Source organism: Vulpes lagopus, chromosome 21 (genome assembly GCF_018345385.1).
Source record: "Vulpes lagopus strain Blue_001 chromosome 21, ASM1834538v1, whole genome shotgun sequence".
Taxonomy (NCBI): Eukaryota; Metazoa; Chordata; class Mammalia; order Carnivora; family Canidae; genus Vulpes; species Vulpes lagopus.
The window spans coordinates 4,735,520-4,749,084 of record NC_054844.1 but is presented as its reverse complement, the minus strand read 5'-3'; the positions used below and the strand labels follow the sequence as shown (position 1 = coordinate 4,749,084).

Sequence of the window (13,565 nt, the reverse complement as noted above, 5' to 3'; positions counted from 1 at the left end):
CCTCCTCCTCCTCCTCCTCCTCCTCCTCCTCCTCCTCCTCCTCCTCCTCCTCCTCCTCCTCCTCCTTCTTCTTCTTCTTCTTCTTCTTCTTCTTCTTCTTCTTCTTCTTCTTCTTCTTCTTCTTCTTTTTTCAGAGAGAGAAAAGCAGGGGCATAGGGCCAGAGGGAGAGGAAGAGAGAGAATGTTAAGCAGGTTCTGCATCTGACCTTTGGGCTCAATCTCGCAATCCTGAGATCATGACCTGACCTGAGCAAAAATCAGGAGTCAGACACCTAACTGACTGAGCCACCCAGGCACCCCAATGCTTCTGACTAACTCATCCCCAATAGTATTGGGATTACAGTATAATTTAAGTATAATTTTAGCATAATTTTCATATGATAAAAAGCACTTATTTTAAATGCAGGGTAAGATAAGAGTTTTGACAAATGTATATACCTGGGTAACCACCACTATAATCAAGATATAGAACATTTCTATACCCCTAGAAAGTCTTTAATGCCCCTTGGCAGTCAATCCCCATCCCCACCCAGGTGACCAATCATCTAACTTCTATCACTAAAGCTTCCTTCTGCCTTCATATAAATTGAATCATATGGTATGTACACTTTTGTGTCTGGCTTCCTTTGCTCAACATAAGGTTTTTGAGATTCATTTACTTTTTTGCACATATCCAAGGTTTGTTCCTTTTTTCTTATTCTTGCTGTTGTTGACTAGTATCCTACTGTATGGACATTTATCCATTCACTTGTCGATGGGTATTTGGATTGTTGCAAATAAGGCAGGTACAAACATTCTTGTATAAGTGTTTTCAATGATATGTCTCATTTTCCTTGGGTAAATACCTAGAAGTCAGTTTGCTGGTAGGTGTTTAATTTCATAAGAAACTACCAGTTTTCCAAAATAGTTACTCTAGTTCATGATCCCACCAGCAATGAATGAGCTCTCAAGCTGTTTTACATGCCAGCAACTTAGTATTATCACTTTTCAAAATGTTATTCATTCTTGTAGATATGAGCTCGTATCACATTGCAGTTTTAATTGCATTTCCCTGATATCATTGATGTAGATAACTTATTGGCTATTCATATAAATCTTCTATGATGTGTCTGAGTCTTTTGTCCACTTTTTTTTTTTTACCTATTTGTCTTTTCTTTATTGAATTGTAGGAACTTATATATTCTGGAAACAAATCCTTTGTCAGACATACATATTGTGAATATCTTCTTCCAATCTGAGATTTGCCTTCTCATTTTCTTGATGTTGTCTTTCGAAAAGCAGTTTTTTAGTTTTGATAAAGGCCAAGTTTTTAGGTGTTTTTTTTTTTTAATGATTAGAATTTTTTTGAGTCCTGCCTAATTTTTGTCAATCTGAAGGTCACAAAGATACTCTTCTATGTTTTCTTTCAGATGGTTTTTACCTTTAAATCTATGATTCATATCAAATTAATTTTTTCATATGGTGTAAGTTAGGAATGTGAGTTCATTTTTTTTATATAAAGCAGATGATGTAAGCACCGTTTATAGAATAGACTACCATTTCCTCCATTGATTTACCTTGCCATCCTTGTCAAAGATCGATTGACTATGTATTTGTGACTTCTCTGATCTGTTCCATTAATGTACCAATTCAACACTAACTTGATTACTGCAGTTTTATATTAACTTTGAAATAAAGTAGTGTGAGCCCTAATTCTTCTTTTACGAGGTTTTGGTATTTGGGGGTGGGGGGTCTTTTTCTTTTTTTTTTTTTTAAATCCTATGCATTTCCATATATATTTTAGAGTCGGCTTCTTGATTCACAAAGAACAGCCCCTGGAGTAGATTGAAATTGTACTGAATCTGTAGGTCAACTTGGAGAGAACTGAAATCTTACAAATATTGAGTCTCACAGTCCAGAACACTGACACAGCCTTCCGTCTACTTAGGTCTTCTTTAATTTCTCTGCAATGTTTTTTTTGTTTTGTTTTGTTTTGTTTTCTCTCTGCAATGTTTTATATAGGCTTTAGAAGTCTTGCATTTCTTTCGTTACATTGACTCTCAACTATTTTACTTTAAGGTACTGTATATGATTTTTTTTAAAAAAATTCATATTTCAATTGTCTTATGTCAGTCTACATATTGACCTTGTGTTTTGCAGGCTTATTCCCTTCACATATTAATTGTAGCATGATTTTTTAATAGATTCCTTTGTTTTTCTATTTTCTGGTGGTAAAAAATCTTGCCACTTATGAATGAAGAAAATTTTACTTCTTTTTTCCTATCTGTATGCCTTATATTTTTTGTTCTTTCCTTTTGTTTTACTGCACTGGCAAGGACTGCCAGGCAATAAAACATTGAATAAAATAGGAGAAGACACATTCTTTCTTTGTTCCAATAATATAAATGTCATCATTGAGTATAATGTTAGCTGTGGGCTTTCTATAAATGTCTTTTATCAGATAAAGACGTTCTTTTCTATTTATAATTTGCTGAGAGCTTTTGTCATGATTGGCATTAAATTCTGTCACATGCTTTTTCTACATTCATTGAAATGGTATGTGACTGTTCTCCTTTATTCTGATATGATAAACTACATAGATTGGTTTCAAACGCTGAACCAACACTTTGTCATGATGTATTATCCTTTTAAAATATTGCTGGGTTTTATTTACCAATATTTTGTTGCAGATGTTTCTATCTATATTTATGATAGATGTTAATCTTTAATTTTCTCTTACCTTCTCTGGTAATAAGTTATGCTGACTGAGCTCATCACACAAGTTAGAAAGTTTTCTCTCCTCATATTTTTCTTCTTCAAATATTTGACATATAATTCAACAGTAAATCCATCTGGGCCTGGAGTCCTTTTTGTGGGAAGATTCCATTTTTTAATAGACAGAAGGATGTTTTAGTTTTCCATGCATTCCTACATCAGTTCTGACCAAGAGTTTTTCCAAGGAATTTATCCATTTCAGCTAAGAGATCAAATGGGCATAACATTGTCATAATATTCTCAAATTACCTCTCAAATGTTTATATGATCTCTACTGATGTCCTTGCCTTTATGTGATTATAATTTGTATTTTATCTGACTTTTTCTCGATCATTCTAACTAGGGGTTATCAGTTTAGTCTTTTCAAAAACTAACTTCTAGCTTTGTTGATTTTCTCTCGTTTTATTTCTACTTCATTGATTTGTGTTCTTATCTTTACTATTTGCTTCTTCAAACTTACTTGGGTTTTATTTGCTTTCTTTGCTTCATAAAGTGGAAGCTTTGATCATTGATTTTGTACCTTGCTTTTTGTCTAATATAAACATTTAAAGTTATAAATTTCTGGTGTGTATTGGTGGCTCAGTTAAGAGTCTGACTCTCGATGTTGGCTCAGGTCATGATCTCAGGGTCATGAGATTGAGCCCCAAGTCAGGCTTCACACTGAGTTTGGAGCCTCCTTAAGATTCTCTCCCTCCTTTTTCCTCTACCTCTCCCCACTCTCTCTAAATAAATAAATAAAGTTATAAATTTCCCTCTAAGTTTTGCTTTAATTACATCCCACAAATTTTCATGTGTCAGTTTCTTAGTTCAGACTTATAACAAAATACCACAGACCGGGTGGCTTAAAAAACAAACATTTACTTCTTACAGTTCTGGAGACTAGAAAGTCCAAGATCAAGGTGCCAGCAGATCCATTTTCTGTTGAGGCCCTGCTTCATGGTTTGCAGATGGTCATATTTTCCTTGTATTCTCATGTGGTGGAGAGCAGAGTGAAAAGCCAAGCCCTCATGTCTCTTTTATTTTTTCAAGATTCCAGAATACATTATAAATTTATTTGGCTGAGAGAAATATAGATTATCTAATAAATGATACTGCAGTGCCTAACGATTTGTGAGAAAATACTGACCGAACCATAACCTCACAGGACATAGAACATTACTTAAAGGTTAAATATTTGTAAAAAATAAAGATTAAATAAATATTTAAATATGGGGAAAAACAAAAAATAACTTTAGCAGAACTTTTAGGAGACTGTTACTTTCTACTGCTGCTGCAACAAATTACCAAAAACGTAGTGATTTAAAACAATATGGATTTGGTCAGAAGTCTCATCCAGGTCTCCTAGACCTAAAATCAGGTGTTGGCAGGGCTGTGTTCCTTCTGCAAGATCTCATACAAAATCCATCCCCTTGCCTTTTACAGCTCCTTGACGCTACCTGCATTCCTTGGCTCATGGCTCCTTGCACCTTCAAAGCCAGCAACTGCATCACTGTAACATCTGTCTCCATTGTCTTTAAATCTCTCTCTCTGACTCTGACCTCACTCTCTTGCCTTCTTTCACTTATTGGGACTCTTGTGTCATGTCTCCTCTTAGGATACTAATCCCGTTCGTGAGGGTTCCACTTTCGTGACCTACTAACCTCCCCAAGGCCTTACCTTCTGATACCAATATATTGGGAGTTAAGATTTCAATATATGAATACTGAGAGAGACACAAACATTCAGCTCACAGCATTGTGTTTTCACTATCATTCAGTGTGCAATATTTTCTAATTTCTCTTGTTATTTCTTCTCTGACCCTGTTTCAGTGCTGCTTAATTTCCAAATATTTAGAGATTTTCTACATAATTTATTGGTTTTGGTTTCTACTTTTAATTTCATTATGATCAAAATCACATAGTCTGCATGATTTCAGTCTTTTGGAATGTATTGAGGTTTGTTTATGGCCTGGCATATGATCTAGCTTAGTGAATATTTCAATGTGTTCTTAAAAGGAATGTCTATTCTTTTACTTTGGGGAGCCAATATTTGCAAAAGCCTATTAGGTCAGGTTATTTGGTTGTATCATTCAAATTTCCACATTTTACTAATCTTTTGTATATTTGTTCTATCAATTATCAAAAGAGAAGTATTTTTAAAAATTTAACCATAGTTAGGGATTTGTATTTTTCTCCTTCTATTTCTATAGACTTTGCTTCATGTTTTTTAAGCTTTGTAATGTGTCACCTTGGCCAGGCTATGCACATTTCCCAGAATTCTCTTTCTACTATGTTACCAGTTAAAGTGGGTCACAGAGGAGATTCTTGTGAGATTTGGAAGGTAAAAAGGAGGCAGGAATCTTTCCTGTCATTGACAATGTGCCCACCTGTCATTGACAATATGTTGACTCACTTTGTTGGCATGAAGCGGCAGCTGGGCCTTCTTCTGTTTCTCTGTCTCCTGGGCTGGTTATGTATGTTTAGCTCCATGGTGAAACACCCAGCCTCTATAGGATATGCTTACCACCAAAGTCAAAGGCAATAGAATGAGCATGTCTTCCAGTCTGTCCACATAGGGTTCAAGCTTGTGCTTATTGGTTCTAGCTACTCCTGATCCCCCAATATTTTACATTCATATTCCTTTCTGACTACCTGCCCTGTGGACTTCAAGCTCCGGTATCAGACATGGAGACAACAGCCTTACACAATTACATAAGCTAATTCTCTGTACGGTTATATCTATATATCCATTCTACTGAATCTACTTTCATGGTTGAACTCTGACTGATACAGAATTTGATACTGAGAATATAAGGATATATTCCCTGAATTGATTTTGAGTTTTCTGGAATCTGATTAGAATTAAAGGCTCTAATGACTCTATTGCTATTCATAAGGAGGACATTGGTGGTTAGTAGCATGAAATGGCAAAGGAGTCAAATATTACTTTAGTTACTTTTAATAAAGTATCTATGGAAAACCAGATTTGGATGATCAAGTATTTGCTGCCTTAGAATATTTTAGTCAACACAAGAAGTATAATGGGTGGATTACTTGGTTGGTTGCTACCAACTATTCTAAAGAACTTGGAGAAAGAAAATAACCTTAGGAATTTAAATTCCCAGCTCAAGATTTGCATATAGACCCAAAAGCTTCTTTGATTTCTCTGGAGAAAACAAACATACAAACAAAAACATTTCCTGTAGGTATAGGGTCAGGCTTTCCAAAAACCAAATCCAAAGTCTAGCTTTGCAAATGCCTGAATTACTACACAAATTGCGCTACCATCCTTGTAAGGCCTCTTTTGTTAAAGTTGAGGCATCTGTTGAGAAAAAACAGGATCTTGAAAATTGGCATGGAAACATATAGGTAACATATGATGAAGGTGGGACCTCAAGTTCCTAAATTACAGAATCTTCTTTGCCAGTAGAAGCATCTTCTACCCCTGCCTGAGGGATTTAGTTTTCCTTTTCCTGAAGAATCATATTGGCCTCCATTGAGATAGTTGCTTGAAAGTACTGCTGATTCTCCTCAGGACCTAACCCTGCTTTCTTTGCTGCTAGACCTATAACTAGATTCAACTCAAACAGACCCCAAAGGGTGAGGTATAAAATATGACTCATAAGCAGTCACATCACAAGGACTACAGGATATTTCCCATTTATGTAGATCGAATCCTGGGGAATATGTATGGGGATGTGGTATTAGCATGGAAGGAATGTAAAGTTGGATGAGGCCAAGTTTATTGATATGGGCTTACTAAGCAGAGCTTCTGGATTCACTTTTTTCTTAGAGGCTTAGAAGGCCTCTAACAGTTGGTTTGGTTGGGTAGCTGAAACATGGACCCAAGGTTAACCCCCACTAAATGAAGTTGAAATGCTAGAACTTCCTTGGTATGCTGAAGACAAAGGTATCCAAAGACTTAGAAGATTGGAATGTTGGAGCACATTCGTCATGTGAGAACTACTCACCAATATCAGAGAACAGACCTTTCACCACGGCTGTGAAAAGTAAGTGTGCAAGGGGAGCCCAGCATCCTTGAAGAGCTCTGTGGTTGCTCTTCTCTATAGGTCAGAAATTACAGTGGGAACTGCTGCCATCAAACTGAGATCCCTAAGTGCAATGGAAGTAATATCAAACTGGGATTCTGCAGAGGCACAGGTCAAATCATAGCACTTCATCACCATATATTAGGTGGATGTGGTTACTACAAAGGTGTTGGGAGCCAGAGCAGTATTTAGAACAGTCTGACTTGCAGACTTGGTGTCGGCCATAGGTCTCTAGAAAAGAGATCGTAGAGTCTCTAGAAAAGAAATAGCTGGGAAGCATACTGAATTCTTACTTGATCTGTTTACACAGAAAAATTATAAGTATACTGAACAGAGATCTAGTTGAATCACCAAATTGAGAGTCATGCTGCTCAGTTGATTCCTAGATGTGAGCCAGTTTAACAGAGCCAGACCCCTTGATGAAGGAAAAGCCATGTTCTGTAAAGAAAACCCTGTTATGTTTCCAAAAATGGATTGTTCATTTTTCTTCCAGTCTTCACCAAGAGGACCTGCAGCCATTACCACATTACTGTGTGACTATATGGGAGGAAAGAAAATAAACACATTTTTGAGGATTGTTGGACACTCATTCTGAACTGACACTAATTCCAGGACACCCACATCCCCATTCAAGTGGCCTGTTTGCCTGTGAGAAGACAGAGATGGATCTTGGAGAATGACCATAGATTATCATAAACATAATCAGGTGGTGATTCCAATTATGATGGCTGTTCCAGATATCATTTTATTGCTTGAGAAAATCAATACAGAGGGTTGCTGGTTTGCTATTGTTATCAGTTTTAGAAATTGATTCACCTGTATTTTTCAAATCACAGCTCCCATACTTTTGAGGTCTTTAACCCAGAGTATCATTTAGCCTCTGTGTGTCTATTTCACCTTCTGGAAAATGGACTGATAATAGTACCTACTTCATAGAGTTCCGGTGATGATTAAATAAATGTAGTGTTACAAAAAACGTTAGCTCTGGCTCTTTGTGACAACTGTCACTATTTTCATCCATGCAAGAAAACAGTTGAAGGTGAGCAAATAACTGAGGAATGGAGGCAAAATAGTGGCAAAGTTTTTGGAGATATGTCAGCCATAGCCATAGTTGGAAGTCTTTACTACCTGTCTTGATGAAATTAGATTGGCCCGGTGCCTCCACAGATTCTGTTGTTGCTAAAGGGGAGCTCCCGATGCCCGTTTTTAATTCAATGCCTTCTGTTATTTCTTTGACCCCTTCTTTCCTCTAAGGCTCCAGACCACAGGAGTTAGGTCCAAAGGTGTAAGTTCTGGGAGAAGAGTTGTGACTTAGCAAGGCTTCCCCAGCTCCTCACCAAAAGAGAAGCTCTCTCCCCTCCCTCCCTCCCTCCCTCCCTACTTTAAGCATCCCTAGTAGAGAAAAGCCAAATAAGTCTCCAGACATTTCAGACAAGAGTATGTCACTCTTTGTTGAAAACAATTCCCAGCCCCCAGCTGTGGATGCCTTTGTCTCCCAGCTTCCCTGCCTATTAAACACATGACAGCACATTGACTAATTGCTGGGAAATGAGGCCCTGAAGAATCTATTTCAAAAGAACCTGCAGCAAGATTGTCAAGAAGAGAGCTAGCTGGGAGTGAGATGGGTGGCCAGGACTGGGGGGCTGGGAACATGGCCCCACTGGCAGGGATTCTTCTGGCTGCTGAGGAACCAAGCCCAGGGACCAACTGTCAAAGACACTTGGAATTCACAGCTGGGATTTGGGAGGTCATGGATCTGGCCTCCTCCCCTCTGAGCAGAAGCCTCAGTAAGCACACATCTGTCCTTTCCTCTCCTATTCAAGACTCCATTCCTCTCAGAATTGCCTTGTAACAACACCATGGTCTTGGCCACAGGATAGAAGAATAGAAGTGTCCAGAATCACCTCTTACTGTGCTCTCCAGCCCCCAGCAGTGCCATCCCTCAAACTCAACACTTCTTGTTTGTATTTACAGACTAATAAAACCAAAACCATCCCTCACCATGTTTCCTAAACATTCACTGATCACTATTAATCAGCAAGTTGGTGATGCTGCTGCTTGCCCCTGTAAGCATTTTGTTAATGATGGGACAAGACTGTCAAATGGCCAGCTCAGCTCTGGATGGTGAGGTATGGGTCTTGTCCAGACTGAGGAGGCAAAGGCATCGCCGCAAGCTGTCTGGCACAGAATGGAGATTGCTGGTGTTTGATAATGAGAAATGAGCAGGCCCTGTCTCTGCAAAAAACAGTGTTCAGAGTCTATCCACATGCCCTCCTAACTTTTTTTATACCAGATGATCTTGGAGACCAAATAGGGTTGAAGGAAACCTCAAGGGTGCAGGAAGACTAGGTAGCCACCTCTACACTGAAGACCTATGCATTTCCCCAGAAGCTAGATCTAGTGATAGATGGCCTACAGTAGCAGGAGTGATTTAAGCTAGGTGATCAGAAGTACTTCCAGGTGCAAAGTGTTACTAAAACTATTCCAGGGCAGGTTACTAAGGAGAGAAATGTTATGTGTGACTGGAGGATAATTTGCTCCATGTTTATTAGTTTAATCTGCACTATAATTTATATATGTTCATGTACAAGCTTGGATTTTCTATCAGAACATAAAATGGAGGGAAGCTGGTCCAGTATTTATCTGATGGCTCTTGGCTTCTTCCTCCACTAGAGACCACACCCTCCCAGATGCCGAGTCACGTGCTGACCAGGCATCACCTAAGTGATCAGATTAGCAGCCATGTCAACAAACCTTTACAAATCAGCCAGGTGTCAAGCCCTGGGTTAGGGTTAGAGGTGGCGGAACCAAGTCCTGGGAATTATAGAGGTTAATCATAGCACAGAGCACATCGTAGGAGCCAAAGATGTGGACCAGCAGGAACTTAGTCATTCAGAGGGAGGTGTCCCAGGGGTCAATCACAGGAGGCTCCATTGGCGGAGTGGAGCTTAAAGACTAGGGAAGGATAGGCATCATGATTGGTTGTTTTTTTGAGGAGTGATTTCAGGCAAGCGCAAGGGGAGGCATTTCAGGGGAAATTAGCATCTCTTCCTAGGAATCTACCTTGAAATAGGTGCCCAGAACCACATGCCTCTTCAAATTTGTCACATGGATGATGTGTCCTCTAATTAGGGACAGGATGAGTTCCTGAAGATGTCCTTTCTGCCTCCCAGAACCTCTTACAGGCCCGAGACAAGGCTCAGTGCATCACCTCACCCCAGCACCCACTCCCATGGAGAGCAGGATCAGGAAAGGTACAGTTAGATCAGTTATCTGCAGTAAGATGACGTCTGAGCCACCAAGAACAAGCAGCAAGCCCAGCTGCCCAGGCCCTCTTGGGCCAGGACCCCCAGAACAAATACAGGACCTTACCTTCTTCCCCAGCAGATCCAGGCCCAACACTTTTATGTGGATAGTAGTTCTTGGGGGATCAAACCTTGAGTCTCCTGGGAGTGAATGAGCCCTCGAGTCTAGAATTAACTGAGGGATCCTTCCTTCACTCTCTATCTCCGTATAGAATTGCAAAGGAACAAGCAGGAACACAGTCAACGTTTCCAGAAAGAAAGAAAGACCTGGTTTAAAGTCTATATGGCATGGTAGTTAGGAATGGAGCCCTGGGCCCCAAATGTGAAGGTTTCATTCCTAGCTCTGCCATTTATTAGCGTGTGACCTTGTGTGCAAAAGAAGCAATGAATTAAAGTTGATCTGCATTCTTATGATCTCACATCCTCATGTAAAAAGTGGGAACAAATAATCTTGTATTCCATAAGTTCATTATAATAAATTTGTATTACTTCTATATAGGTGGGTGTATGGCATAGGGGACCATATGCTTTTTTAGAAAAAGAAATATATGAAATCAAAACAGAAACAAAAAGAGTAATTACTAAATAATACAGATTTGCCTTGTTTAAAAACAAATAATTACAAATAAAATTGGGGACAAAATAATATTAAGACCAACTTCATACGGTTGACCTGAGGAATAAATGAGCCAATCATGTGAAATCTTGGAATGACACCCAGCATGTAAGCACTCAAAAAACCAAACGGGAAAAAAGCGCTGGCTATTATTTTTAAAAACTCTTCTGGCAGTGACAGTGTCACCAGTCTGTTACAGGAAGGGTTTACAGAAGCAGCTAATTGAAAGGGGGAACTTTGAGACTTATTTTGAAAATGCATTTGCAAAGCCAGAAAGGCTTTGTTCCTTTTTTCAATATTTATTCATACTGTGAGGGGATAATAGAAATATTTTCTTCATATGGTTCTTAGGAGGATTTAGTAGAATGATACATATAATGTGCTTAGAGCAGTGCCTGGCATTGCGTAAGCACCCAGCTAATGAGGAAGCATTCCCCAATCTGGGTGACTGGAGAAAATGCTGGAGGTGATGGGGGTGGAGTTTTCCTGGCTGTAGGGAAGCTCTGTTCTGTTCTACAATGAACATAAATCTTCCCTGCTATGGTACAAGACAATTATTTAGACATAAGAACTTCCTGAGAATCTATCAGGGTGGCAGACTTGGACCAGGTCATTGAGGGGGCTTGCTGCATTTCTTCCCCTGGAGGTGCTCATTGGCCTAGGACCTAAGGGTTCATGTTCATGCCTCCCTGAAGACCAGACAGCATGGCCTCTGGAAGGTGTCCTCGGCCTCAGGACTCAAGCTACAAAGCATCTGAGCTCCTCGAGCAGGCACCTACAGCAAAGACACCTGGTCCACCTGGATCACCTGGACTTAGGGTCAAGAAGAGACACAGGTGTTGGACCATAAAACAAAGAAACCCTAAGGCTCCTTGCTGTCTGGCTGGGAAACACACAGACATATGCTTCCAGCTACTCACCTGCTGTGAGCCTGGCCCTGACCCTCTCCCAGAGAGACTCACAGGAGGCAGGGAGGGCCAGGGGCCTTGGAACACTGGGAAACCCCACTTTATGACAGTAGACAGTTGAACACATTATGCTGCCTCAGAAAACAGTGGTGAAACAGCAGGGCCAAGCTCAACATGGTTTACCTCATGGATCCCAAAGTGGGCATAGGAGTCGAAGTAATAATCTCTCGAGGTCATCTCCTCTGGGTTCAGCAGCTTGGACATCTTACCCCGTCCTGGGCAGCTGGGTTGAGTGGACACATGATGGACACATTGCACAGGCTTGGGTGGGACGACGGGTTGAGGGGGTTGCGGGGGGGAACTGCTCACCTGAGGGGAAGAGAAGGGACTTAGTGTCAACAGCTGCAACAAGGTCCTGCCCTCTGAGATGATGCCCCTCCTTCCTTCCCTTCTCTAAGCCCTGAGGCTCCAGTCGGCCACAGCAGTCACTCCTAAGGGGCAGATGGACTCTTCCAGCTTTTTGGCATGCCAACTGATGACTGATTTGTGGAGAGGTGCCATGCTACTGAGGAGCCAAAAAGACCTCAATTTAACCCAATTCTATCACTTACTAGTCAGGTGATCTGAGCCAGTCTAGACCTCAGTTTCCATATCTGTTAAATGAAGACAATAGGTAAATAGTGAACTTATAGGCAAATAGTGAACACTATTCACTATAGAAAAGGAAGAGATGTATAGCATCACATAGCATGGTGGCTGGAGTATAGATTCCAGAGCCAGTCTGCCAAAACTGGAACCCGAGCTCTGCCACTTAGGAGCTATGCAACCAACCTTGGGCAAAATTATTAACCACTCAGTGCCTTGCTTTCACCATCCCTCAAATGGGAATAAAATGATTCCAACGTCCTAGAGTCATCCTGAGGATCAGATAGTTGGTTTGTGAAGTGCTTAAAAAAGGGCCTAGCACATAATAGGTATTTGTTAAACTGAATCCCACCTGCACCCTTAGGAAGATTGAGTTCCTGGGCTTCTCTCTAGCAGGCAGCACTTATCCCCCAAAATGTAGGCCTCTTAGGTTCTGGGGCCTCATACCTGTTGTCTTCCCTACTGATTTCTGTGAACTGTACTCGGAACTTCGGCAGAAGTTTACTCTGAACTTTGAATACTCACGCTGATGGTGTGGCCTCCTGCCTGCACCTGATCAAGCACTGCTCTTTCTGAGTTCCTAATCCTGCCCCTCTCTACACCCCACTACTGCTGCCCGCCACTGGACAGCCCCTCCTCCTTCACAGGCTAAAAGAGGAGGGAGAAGGAGAGGAAGTTCAGAGAGTTTTGTGGCCCAAAAAGTTCGGCTTGACTGCAGACATGTAGTCATCCCAGGAGAAGAAATTTCTTTCCCCAGAGCATAGGAATCCAGGTGTGCGCAGCACAGTAGAAGCCTCAATGCAGGGAAGAAATTTTAAATATAGAGAAGCAGTATTATCCAGTCCTTCGGGACTCCTGGATCCATCTGCCTCTAGTAAAATTAGAAATAGATATTGAAAGGCAGGTGTTACGGTGTAAAGTGTAAATCCTGAGGCCACACTGCCTGGCTTTGAAACACAACCCTGCTACTCAGTCGCTGACACATGACCTTCAGAAATCATTTCTCATCATGTGTCTCAGTCTCCCCCCTCCATAAAATAGACTTCATAATCAAACCTCTCTGAGAGAGCAGTCCAGAAGTTTGGGTGAGTACATATATGTGAAGCATTTAGAACAGCACCTGGCAATAGTAAGCCCTAATATTATTATTATCATTATCATGATTATTCCAATTATATAAACATGTCTCTGTTTCATGCCTCTATTTTCTCATTTGTAAGCTGAATCAGCTCAGACTTATTAACCTCCTTCCCAACAAGGCAAATAGGGAAGCCCTAGGACAGAGCAAGATCGAGAACCCCAAGCGATTC

At 40.5% G+C, this 13,565-nt stretch overlaps 1 protein-coding gene across 1 annotated transcript in view; it reads right to left on the bottom strand.

The window, feature by feature from the left end:
• Window positions 1-13,565, bottom strand: part of PRMT8 (protein arginine methyltransferase 8) — a 92,173-nt gene that overhangs the window by 42,817 nt on the left and 35,791 nt on the right. Inside the window, exon 2 of the mRNA XM_041735534.1 lies at window positions 11,794-11,979. Coding sequence (XP_041591468.1) covers window positions 11,794-11,979 — 186 coding nt within the window. The remainder of the gene's footprint in view (window positions 1-11,793; window positions 11,980-13,565) is intronic.